Source organism: Necator americanus, chromosome I (assembly GCF_031761385.1).
Source record: "Necator americanus strain Aroian chromosome I, whole genome shotgun sequence".
Classification (NCBI taxonomy): Eukaryota; Metazoa; Nematoda; class Chromadorea; order Rhabditida; family Ancylostomatidae; genus Necator; species Necator americanus.
Genome location: NC_087371.1, coordinates 4,685,995 through 4,697,807, shown reverse-complemented (window position 1 = coordinate 4,697,807; position 11,813 = coordinate 4,685,995). Strand labels below are relative to the sequence as shown.

Sequence of the window (11,813 nt, the reverse complement as noted above, 5' to 3'; positions counted from 1 at the left end):
CACTCATCCGTTCTGCGTTAGAGGCAGCATACCACGAAGCTGAGGTGGTACGGATTCCAGGTGGAGTCCGTATCCGTATACGGGGTCGTAGATTATGGAGACTGTGGTGGTTCCGCTCATTTCTTCTTGAATCACCGCAAGCAGCCGGCCCCTGAATGCTGTATCGGGGCAGTCCGAACTGATTTTCGACGAATCGCAGGGCGGAGGCGGCGTTGTACAAAACAGCATTCTGGAGGTGGCTGTTTGCAGTGATGCAGGGAGAGATGAACGGGACTATCCCCGTCTCCATAATCTACGACCCCGTATTCGGATACTCCATCTGAAATCCGCATCACCTCAGATTCGTGGTATGCTGCCTTGAAACTGACCACCCAAACCCTGGTAATCGTTGTTTCTACAAAACAAAATTACAAAATTACAGTCTACACAACAAAATTGTGTGTTACTAATTTATAAAATTTATTTATAAAGAAATGAAACTAACCAGAGGTGACTTCGTATTGAGTACCATAAAAGGCAATCTTCATAGCTTGCACAGTGCTTTGGCACTCTTCGTCACAGCCAATTCACTGTAGTGTCCTAGGTTTGGAAAAAGGATCTCGTTTGAGGATTTTTCACCTTCGGCAGCAGCAGAACGACCTGTCAACTCACCACATAATGTGCCATGAAGGGCGAACCTTGCCGTATAAAACTTAGGCGAAATTTCAATCAGGTCTGTTCCTACTTGTTTCTGTTTCAAGGCACATCTATTATTGTTTTCAAATGAGAATGAACAAAAAATATTGATGCGGAATATACAAAATCTTGCGCAGGTCAATTATATGAGGTTGAGTCGAAAGTTCTTGGACAATGTGGTAGTGATGACTTCTAGAAATCATCACTCAGCAAAGAGCTGACAAAAATGGACGTGTTAGCTACTTTTTGATAGAGTATGAAATTCTCTTCAAAGTGTAGGTTAACAATTACACTGAGCTAGTTCCTTGCCTGCCATCCTTGCCGCACAATTTCAAGCCGTCGTCACTCCACCTCGCAATGTCATAATCTTTCTCCATCTATGTGGCCAAGAAACCGCGGATATCGGTACACGTCTGAAGGAAGTGTACAAGGAGCACGCCCCCGCTAAAAGTCCAGTCTACAAGTCTCACTCGAAGTTCGCGTCTGGCGACTATTCCATCGAAGATGAAGACCGTTCGGGACGCCCGATGGAGTTGGATTTTGACTTGCTGCGGAGACAGGAGGAAGTCTACCCGTATCAAACCACTCGCGAACTGACAGTCGCTCTTGGGGTGAGTCAAACCACAGTTGTTCGCGGATTGAAGTCAATCGGCAAAGGGCGAAAACTAGATCGATGGGTACCACATGCTCTGTATGACATGGACTGCCGCGCTGATACCGCACTTTCTCTCCTCCCGCCCAAGCGCACCCACACGTGGCTTGAGCACCTAGTCACTGCGGATGAGAAGTGGATTTCCTTCTAACATTCACCGGCGTGCCCAGTGGGTTGACAAAAGTACGGATGCAGAAGACGTCCCTTAACTCAACGTATACGCCAGAAAGGTTATGCTCTGCATCTGGTGGAGCGTACACGGCGTCGAATACTGGGAGCTGCTCGCCGAGGGATGTACAGTGACCGCAGACGTCTATGTTGAGCAACTGAGGAATTTGAAGACAAATCTCGAAAATGCACGCCCACAGCAGCGCAAAGTCTATTTCCAGCACAAAAACACTCAGTCACTCACACTGGAAAAATGACCAAAGCTGAAATGAAGAAATTCTTCTGCACCATTTCACCACACCCACCGTATTCCCCAGATCCGGCTTCCTCGGATTACCACCTTTTCTCCTATCTCCAACGTCATCTGGATGGTCAAGACTTCCAAACTCGCGACGACATCAAAAAGGCACTCGAGCAGTTCTTCAAGGAACAGTCCCCAGCGTTCTGGAGCAAAGGCATCTATGATCTGCCCAGACGTTGGCAGAAGATCATCGATGCCAATGGGGTATACTTCAAATGATTCACAGTTATCGTTTGAAAATTGCAAAGTAAATAAAAATATTGTCAATTTGTCCGAGAACTTTCGACTCAACCTAATATCATGTCGATGCTTTCATCTTCCCAAACAGTAATATCCGCACCAAGGGATGAAATGCCAGGTTGGCTCGTTGGGGGAAAAATGTAGTCGGAGGGGTTGAGGGCACTCAACCGCGCTCTTACTGTTGAAAGCTCTGTTTTCCTTTCTTCTCTTTGTCATAGATCCTCTAAGATTGATGTCCAGGTCTTAGAGTCCCGGTTGAGTGCCCCTCCCTCCTTCCCCTTCTCTCACAATCGGTGTCTATCAAAAATGAAACCGCAGTACGGGAGCAGCTTATCAAGCAGAGATGTCAGCTAGTGTGGTTCACTTGAAAGAAAATGTATATTCGACCACCACCTAACAGCAAATCAACTATTGCTTTGATATTCACGGCAGTAGCCACATTAACCGGATCGGTATACTATTTCTACCTTACAGAAGTGGTGAGTGAAACTCTATCGATTGATCACTGGTCATGATTATTTTTGAAGAAAACCAAATTTTCCAGCTTGGAGAAGGAAATCAACACAGTGAGAAAACAAAGAAGAAGACCAAATGAAATCACAGTTTTAGTTTCAGTTTCAGTACCGATCATCCAAAATGCTATAACTGTGTCTTTCAAAAATAAACTGTTGAAAACACTGCTTCTTGTGAACTTTGTATGAAAAAACAGCAAATAAAACAGAAATAACTATTGGAAATAAGCAAACAAAACAAGTTCAGAGATTGCAATCACTGCAGTTTAACATCTACATAGCAGCTTCAAGTGTACGGACGTGAGGTGTCGTCCGTGGCGTTACGCAGAGTCACGCACCACAGACACCCAGTCCTCTTCTATTTTTATTATTTGAGAAGACTTGTATGGTGAATAATGTTTACTTCATTAATTACCAACTCATTGCTCTCAATTGATACATGTTCACTGCACCAGTCACGTGTTCACTAAGGTCACGACTCTTTAGACCAACATTTAGGGAGTTTGTGTGTGAGAATGCTTCCAGAATACTTGTTGTTTTTAAAGATAATCCATTGAAAATAGCTACAAAACAGCTGAGAGTCTCCGAGGTTTCTCATTTATTACTGACTGAGTCTCGACCACAGTGGCTACTCGCCATGCTCACTTGCACAGTTGCCGTTGCTTCTGGATTTGCTGTGTACTACTACTGTAACGAGACGGTAAGTAATGTATCCACAAAGGTAGCCCTATCTAAGAAACGGATTTCTTGAGGGCACTGATACTGTCGATGACGGAACACAGTATGGTGTGAATACCGAATCTATACAAGCAGGTAGGTAAAAATTTTGCAACAAACGTACACACTCCACCCGTGCCTGTTCCTAATTTCTGTTTCATTTGAGGTCCTGTTTGTGGCAGTTAAAGACACTATGACTTTCAGAATCTAGCGTTATCAGCCAACTTCACATAGCTGTGCGATGAGCATAAAAGTCTGCACTATTGATTCCTTGGTCCTTCTTTACATCCCTTGATGTAGTACGGTCAAAACGGTCTGAAGCGCAGTGCATTTGCGTATACAACTGGACTCGTAGTGCTAATGTAACCTAAGAGTTAACAGCTATGATCGAGGTGAGACACGCTACCTTTACGGCGGTATTTCTAGCGCAGCCATTTACGCAACTGCCCTAGGTCGTTTTGACGGCTATACTGCCGAGTTCCGCCCAGTTCGAGGTGAAAATGATTTTGAGGGACGCAAATACAAAAGATATTAAGCAAAACCGACTCCTATCACTGCAGTTATCTTGAATGGTTCTCCATATGCATTCACAGAGTGCACTCATCTGTGCGGTTGATTACCGTTTAAAATCGACTAACAATGACTGCACCCCATGCATCACTCATGCACGTGGATGAAAATTATTCGACGCAACTTGTTTTTTCAACCGCTTTCATAATTTTAGCTCCACGCTCCACAAAGCGAAGAGGCAAGGTGGAGTGGCAAAAGTGAAACGACACAAAGAGGATTTTTAGAATCTTCCCGGTTTGATTTGAGAGTTCGTACAGCGAATAAAACGAACCGATTTCGCGCGTGTTCGCTCTCCGCCCAGCCAAGCGTCTGAAAGGCGGGAACCTGGTAATCCGATGTAAAGATACTTTCGCGTTCTTGTCCGCAGAGCTATCATGTGCGCTGACACTTCTCTGGCTTCCATTATGATGCTCGGATAAAGCCTTCTCCAATCTGAAGATAAGCTATAGAGATGATTTTTGTTGCACCCGATGTCACCACGTCAGCGTTACAATTTCAAGTGCGAATTGGCCTTCAAACGAACAATACTTTGTGTTTGCTTTTGTGCTTTATAATGTATTAAAGATATCCACCGATATTAATACGCACAAATTAAAGAAAATAAAAACCTGTTGCAGATTGGATGGATAGTATAAGTAAAGGATCGAAGTCGGAAAAAAGAGGTAGTGTCATGGCAGCTCCAAAGAGTGAGTTTTGAGCTTTGTAGCGTAAATGAAATGGTTCCAGCAATACTAATACGTACCACCTAAAAAAATAAACTTATTGCAGAATCTCGTAAAGGTACAGGTGAACAGCAGCAAGGGTCGACGAAAGGAGGTACACTGTCATGGCACCAGTTACATAGAGTAGAATGATTTTTGTGCCTAAGAGGAATTAAACGATTTTAGTGATAGCAATATGTACAAGTTAAAAGAAAAACCGAAGCTATTGCAGGATTGGGCGGATTTATCGGTGAACTGCTGCAAGGTATAGGGGAAATGCTGCAAGGTGCAGGTAGACAGCGGCAGTCCACAGCAAACACAGGTACTGTCATAGCGCCATTTTCACAGACTTTCCACAGACCACAGATTTTTGTGATTTATACGTGCATGAAATGATTCCACTGGTACTAATTTGGACAACGTAGAAGAAATAAAAACCTGTTGCAGGGTGGGTTAAAGTTACAGGTGCACAACAGCAAGATCAGAGTTCGATAAACAGAGGTACTGTCATGGCGCTCAGTTCCACTGGAGTAGAATGATTTCTGTGTTTTGTAATTTGAATGAAATGATAAAATTCAAAGGAAATAAAAACCTATTGCAGAATGGATAAAACGTGCAGGTGAACAGCAGCAAGATCAGAGCTCGATAAACAGAGGTACTGTCATGGCGCTCAGTTCCACTGGAGTAGAATGATTTCTGTGTTTTGTAATTTGAATGAAATGATAAAATTCAAAGGAAATAAAAACCTATTGCAGAATGGATAAAACGTGCAGGTGAACAGCAGCAAGATCAGAGCTCGATAAACAGAGGTACTGTCATGGCGCTCAGTTCCACTGGAGTAGAATGATTTCTGTGTTTTGTAATTTGAATGAAATGATAAAATTCAAAGGAAATAAAAACCTATTGCAGAATGGATAAAACGTGCAGGTGAACAGCAGCAAGATCAGAGTTCGATAAACAGAGGTACTGTCATGGCGCTCAGTTCCACTGGAGTAGAATGATTTCTGTGTTTTGTAATTTGAATGAAATGATAAAATTCAAAGGAAATAAAAACCTATTGCAGAATGGATAAAACGTGCAGGTGAACAGCAGCAAGATCAGAGCTCGATAAACAGAGGTACTGTCATGGCGCTCAGTTCCACTGGAGTAGAATGATTTCTGTGTTTTGTAATTTGAATGAAATGATAAAATTCAAAGGAAATAAAAACCTATTGCAGAATGGATAAAACGTGCAGGTGAACAGCAGCAAGATCAGAGCTCGATAAACAGAGGTACTGTCATGGCGCTCAGTTCCACTGGAGTAGAATGATTTCTGTGTTTTGTAATTTGAATGAAATGATAAAATTCAAAGGAAATAAAAACCTATTGCAGAATGGATAAAACGTGCAGGTGAACAGCAGCAAGATCAGAGTTCGATAAACAGAGGTACTGTCATGGCGCTCAGTTCCACTGGAGTAGAATGATTTCTGTGTTTTGTAATTTGAATGAAATGATAAAATTCAAAGGAAATAAAAACCTATTGCAGAATGGATAAAACGTGCAGGTGAACAGCAGCAAGATCAGAGCTCGATAAACAGAGGTACTGTCATGGCGCTCAGTTTCACAGAGGAGAATGATTTTTGTGTTTTGTAATTTGAATGAAATGATAAAATTCAAAGGAAATAAAAACCTATTGCAGAATGGATAAAACGTGCAGGTGAACAGCAGCAAGATCAGAGCTCGATAAACAGAGGTACTGTCATGGCGCTCAGTTCCACTGGAGTAGAATGATTTCTGTGTTTTGTAATTTGAATGAAATGATAAAATTCAAAGGAAATAAAAACCTATTGCAGAATGGATAAAACGTGCAGGTGAACAGCAGCAAGATCAGAGCTCGATAAACAGAGGTACTGTCATGGCGCTCAGTTTCACAGAGGAGAATGATTTTTGTGTTTTGTAATTTGAATGAAATGATAAAAATCAAAGGAAATAAAAACCTGTTGCAGAATGGATGAAACGTGTAGGTGAACAGCAGCAAGATCAGAAGTCGACAAACAAAGGTACTATCGTAGCAATAGTTTCACGCAGTAGAATGATTTTTGTGCTTTGTTGTGTGAATGAAATGATTTCAACGTTATTAATAGGTACAATTTAAAAGAAATAAAAACCCGTTGCAGGATTTGTTAAAGTTACAGGTGCACAACAGCAAGGTCAGAGTTCGATAAACAGAGGTACTGCCATGGCGCTCAGTTCCACAGAGAAGAATGATTTTTGTGTTTTGTAATTTAATGAAATGATAAAATTCAAAGGAATTAAAAACCTATTGCAGAGTGGATGAAACGTGTAGGTGAACAGCAGCAAGATCAGAGTTCGACAAACAGAGGTACTGCCATTGCGCTCAGTTCCACAGAGAAGAATGATTTTTGTGTTTTGTAATTTGAATGAAATGATAAAATTCAAAGGAAATAAAAACCTATTGCAGAATGGATGAAACGTGTAGGTGAACAGCAGCAAGATCAAAAGTCGACAAACAGAGGTACTGCCATGGCGCTCAGTTTCACAGAGAACAATGATTTTTGGGTTTTGTAATTTGAATGAAATGATAAAAATCAAACAAAATAAAAACCTATTGCAGAATGGATGAAACCTGTGGGTGGACAGCAACAAGGTCAGAAGTCGACAAACAAAGGTACCGTCATGGCAACGGTCCCACTTATTATAAATCAAGTGACTTCACATACAGCTGTTGTTGTTTCAGATTCAAATGTTCGCTCTGGAAATTTGACAACTTCCGGTACACGAGTGGAAACTATAAAAACTGGAAACAACTCTGGCAAGGTGCGTTATATCATATTACATAGTAAACACAAAGTTTAAAAACTTGCCACACGTGGTGAACAAAATTTTCAGAAATTGTTTCAATTTTTTTCAACGTTTTTTTTTTCAAATTGCTTCAGCAGTAGCAAGGCTAAGAGAAGAATAGGGCACTTATTAAAATTCACAATAAAATTGTCCAGAACAGTCTTTTCGACTAGTCGCGTACTCCTGTGGTTGGCGATAACGATCAAGATTGGCCATTTCATACTCAGACGTGTTGATTGCGTGCACGTAAATCGCAGCGATCACGACGATTTACGCTTTCTCATCAGAAACTAACATCAGAAACAAAACTTCCATCACCGATGTTGCTTGTCATCGCCAACGACCACGAAGTAATGCCGGAACCTAAGTGTCTCAGTGATTTTAATTATGCGACTTCTAAAGGTTTGAAGGATAAAGTCACAATCTACTTAGAATGCATCAATGTCTTCTACTGCTTTTCGTAATCGTTAAGGTTTTGAAATGCGTGTTGACCTTTCGGCTAATCCTCGCAACGTTTAAAATGTTGGAAATATTCTTATTACTAATTCTTTTTTTGCAGACGAACACTGTTACGGTCAAAAAGGAGTCTTATACAAGGAAAGTCAAACAATCGACCACTACTTCTGACCCAGAACGACTGAAAAATGTCCCAGCGCTGTCAGATGCACGACTTCTGGCACCAATTGAAAATCCACAAGTGCACAAAATTGATGAACCCGCAGACAGTCTGTCTAAAGTCGACAACAACTATGTGTTAAGCCAACAGAAAAATGAAACGATGTCAAAGGAAACCAGAGAGGTAGTAGAACCGAGCAAACAATAAATGGAAGTGGAGGTTCTCTTCTGAAGAATAACTAACACAACTGAACCACCTGCCCGTCTCCTTTACTTGTCATCTTCTTTATGAAGCATTGAGCTGATTTCGCTTTCAGATTGCGAATGGAATTTTATGACTACTGAATAAAGATTACAACGAATTTGTAGTTCTATGATGTTTCTGTTATCGTTAATGTCTAGCTAAATGTATCAAAACCTAACAGAACTCTAAGAGAATTACCAATTGGGAAAAAATAGGACTACCAGTCGTTTGCGAGAATCTCAGTGAGATTTTACAGCACCGATCAGTTAACTGCATTCTTGACGAGAACATCACGGATAATCTTTTCGCAAAATTATGCAGTCTGAAGTAGCCATTGAAAAGGATAATGATAATAAGACCCGCATAGTGTGTAGTGGCATATGGAGAAACCTAAGTGTTCTGAGCTGTGTTGACGTCAAAGAGGGTAGGGCTGAAGTCTGTGGTAGACACTCTGCGAAATCATATCAGATTTGGCTCCATTTGTCGGACTCTGGGGGTGCTGCTACTGTTACCGGCTCTCCATTAGCTACCATTCGATTTTTTTTAAAGAAAAGGTTGCACTCTGCCGAATTTCATTCAACATCTACAGTGCACTAATCAGTAGGATATGAAGAAGATTAGAATGAAGGAAGCATTCATTGGAGACCAGACATGCTCATGTGAAGGGAGATGCCGCACCACTGATAGGTGCAGCTCAATGAAGATGGTTGAAACACGCTTCTATTGTTAAGAAAAGTCTCTTGAACGTTCTACTCTCCAATTAATTAATTTCCTTTTTGCAGATCTTAAACGCTCTCTTCTTTTGTATAGAGTGCACCGAAATTTACGCAAGATTTGATTTATATAGAAAACACAGTTTTTTTATTGTTTTTTTTTTTAAATTGAAACACCAGCCTGAATGTCCGGCTAAAGCCGGACTTCAGGCTTATTTTGGTGTTCGCTCCGCTCGTTTTCACCGACCAATAAGAAATACAGTAGCGGCATTTTTTGGGAAATTAAAATTGCTTTTTTATCAAAGCTTTATCCACTTTTTTACCCGAATACTTAAATATAGATGAATGATTTTATGGTTTTCCCTTAAACTCCCAGTTCTATATTTGGAGAGCAATCCAGCTTGATTTCACGTCTATGTTTTCCTCAAACTTCCACAATTTGAAACATTATTCGAAGTATGAGTCTGCTCCGTTCTCAGCTATTAGCAAGAATGATGTGCTATCATGGAATGACGTGAATATCACTACTGTAGTGATAAAAATAACGTTTTACGTCAGATCGCGTAGACTGCTGGTTACTACGTATTGCATTTAAGCAGTCGTTTGCACGTGTGTTACCTCCTTTTGAAAAAGGATGACAACAACGTTGGGGAGATATGCTGGGAAATACGAAGGAACCATGGAAACCCATTCTACTGCGTTGGAGCTCCCGCGGACTCCGACGCAATGGAACCCGTCCCTCCCCCCTCTAGCTTTCTGGCACCGGCGCACCATTTCAAGCCAGCAGGACCCGCCCCACCCCATTTTACATCTATCTGGCTCCGAATTCGACGAATTCGAACACTAATTCGACGTCTTAGTACACGTCTTACCCAACTTTACCGCGTTGAGGTTCCAGCGCACCAAACCGAAGCCATACTATTTGTTTCCCTGTGAAGAATTTCTTGACTGAGACACACGCATACACAGATGCAAACACGTGGCAGAATAAGCCCGTTATTGTACAGCAATTTTGGGAGTACATATTCACAAAAATGTTTATTTGCTCTCACTAACATATGAGAGAAGCTAACTTACCTTTTCGAAGCCAAAATACAAACCTAAAGTACTTTGGACAATGGTGATAAGGTATAGCGCTTGCCTATCAGGTGCATAGCAATGGTTCGGCACCCCAGCGGTGCAGAGTTTTGTATCATTATGAAGTATTTTCGTGACACACAGACGAACACACACATATACACACACGGGCTAAGCGCGTTATTATGTAACATGATAGAGTACATAGGATAGGGTTATGTATGAAATAGCACATCCAACAAATGACTTCCACGGGTTTGTTGGCACATACGGACTCCTTCGTTGATCTCCGAAACGAGAGAGTACACGACCAGGAAATTTCTCATGAAGTAATTGGACTGATTTACTGGCTGGTATGGCATGCCTCTCCAGTTTGTTGAAACCACATTTCCTTCACATCAATTTCATCTAATTTAAGGATTAAGAACTTGGTCATCACGGTCCGATATCGAGCACCAATAATTTTTCTAAAATTAAAACATAAAGCACATAGGATAACAATGGCTGCTTGACCAGCTTAATTTTTTTTTAAAATATGGTCCAGTAACGCTTCTAGCCTAAAATCCACACCAAACAGTGACACGTTGTGGATGCTATTCCATACATAACCCTATTCCATCGACTCTATGTTTCAACCTGAAAAATACAATTGAAAAAAAAACTATTTTTCATTCAATTTAGATCTTGCGAAAAGTTTGGGGCACCCTATATTTACGCTTTCTGAGCACGTGCTCAACCAGGTATGGGCAAAACGTGTGTGGAGGCTCGCATCGTTGAAAACATTCAAAGCAGCCAAAAACAGAGATGTTTGTTTGTCCAGAAAGCAACTTCAAAGGGTGGTACACTCATTTCTAACTGATCACACGAAGCGGTAGTTCCAGGATATGGTTAGTTCACAACCTAATAGTTTTGTAGTTATTGAAGTCTATGAAATATTTTATAGGGGAACGATAGCGATGCAAACAAGGAGAAGGTATGATCGACTACAACACATATTCGTAGGCGGCTCATGAGGACATCATAAGGAGTTGATGCAAGCATGCAATATTGGCGTAGGAGCACAGCTCAGTAGTCTGCTGGACTTCAGCATAGAGATAGCTGGCCAGATGAGCTGCTCCTCCACCAGCATGGACTTAGCATCTCACTACTGAATGGTGCCCTTCGAACTCTCGAAATCTCAAAATCTTAAAAAATCCTCTTTTAGGAAAAAGATTCAAAAGGCAAAAGGAAGGTAACTATTGCCACGAAAGACTCCTATACTAGAGTGACTACAATCTCTAATACGACTGATAAACCAAACACTCAAACTAAACCAACTATGGAAGACATCCCCCAAAGCCCTATACAAAATCCTCAAGTACATAACATTCACACTACTGTGGATAATAAAATTGTGGATGGGAAATATGTGAGGACAGAAACACAAGTCGAAGAAGCTCGCAAAGAAGACATGAAACAGCATGTGGAAGCGATAAAACAATAGGATACGATTAATTTATGTCCAGGCAACTGTAATATTGATGATACGGTTGGAATGAAGGCATCACTGACTAGATCCTGTCTTTTTTCCTTAACGTTTGTAATTCTACTTTGTGTGGCTAGTTAGTCCTTTGGTGGGAATTGAGTGCGACATAAATCGGTCGAGAAAGTTAAAGTTTGGCGTCGGAAATAAAAATCTGATCGGCTGACAGAAAACTAGGCGACACCACAGCCGATGTACTACCGAATGAATTCGTTGTCGTCAGTTGTGACACAGTATCGAGTTTGATATATATACATATATATAT

At 41.2% G+C, this 11,813-nt stretch overlaps 4 protein-coding genes across 5 annotated transcripts; all 4 read left to right on the top strand.

Annotated features, from left to right (window-relative positions):
• Positions 1-931: 931 nt before the first annotated feature.
• RB195_004493 (uncharacterized protein) lies at positions 932-1,478 on the top strand (the record flags this gene model as incomplete). Its single annotated transcript, XM_064182357.1, has 2 exons — positions 932-950; positions 1,012-1,478. 2 exons carry the CDS (start codon positions 932-934, stop codon positions 1,476-1,478), a joined length of 486 nt encoding a protein of 161 aa, XP_064033624.1.
• Positions 1,479-1,748: 270 nt separating this feature from the next.
• On the top strand, positions 1,749-2,015 carry RB195_004492 (uncharacterized protein; the record flags this gene model as incomplete). The annotated part of the gene is made up of 1 exon (XM_064182356.1): positions 1,749-2,015. The coding sequence occupies one exon, from the start codon at positions 1,749-1,751 to the stop codon at positions 2,013-2,015; it is 267 nt and encodes an 88-aa protein (XP_064033623.1).
• A 1,170-nt stretch (positions 2,016-3,185) lies between these two features.
• RB195_004491 (uncharacterized protein) lies at positions 3,186-8,200 on the top strand (the record flags this gene model as incomplete). 2 transcript variants are annotated; one of them, XM_064182354.1, is made up of 16 exons in its annotated part: positions 3,186-3,248; positions 3,301-3,361; positions 4,453-4,521; positions 4,604-4,651; positions 4,769-4,858; positions 4,984-5,037; positions 5,446-5,499; positions 5,908-5,961; positions 6,062-6,115; positions 6,522-6,575; positions 6,711-6,746; positions 6,845-6,898; positions 6,998-7,051; positions 7,151-7,204; positions 7,274-7,353; positions 7,937-8,200. In XM_064182354.1, 16 exons carry the CDS (start codon positions 3,186-3,188, stop codon positions 8,198-8,200), a joined length of 1,143 nt encoding a protein of 380 aa, XP_064033622.1. The 2 variants fall into 2 exon arrangements, with proteins under 2 accessions (XP_064033622.1, XP_064033621.1); XM_064182355.1 differs by lacking the exon at positions 6,062-6,115.
• A 2,710-nt stretch (positions 8,201-10,910) lies between these two features.
• On the top strand, positions 10,911-11,509 carry RB195_004490 (uncharacterized protein; the record flags this gene model as incomplete). Its single annotated transcript, XM_013450021.2, has 3 exons — positions 10,911-10,913; positions 10,970-10,999; positions 11,231-11,509. The coding sequence occupies 3 exons, from the start codon at positions 10,911-10,913 to the stop codon at positions 11,507-11,509; spliced, it is 312 nt and encodes a 103-aa protein (XP_013305475.1).
• Positions 11,510-11,813: the final 304 nt, after the last annotated feature.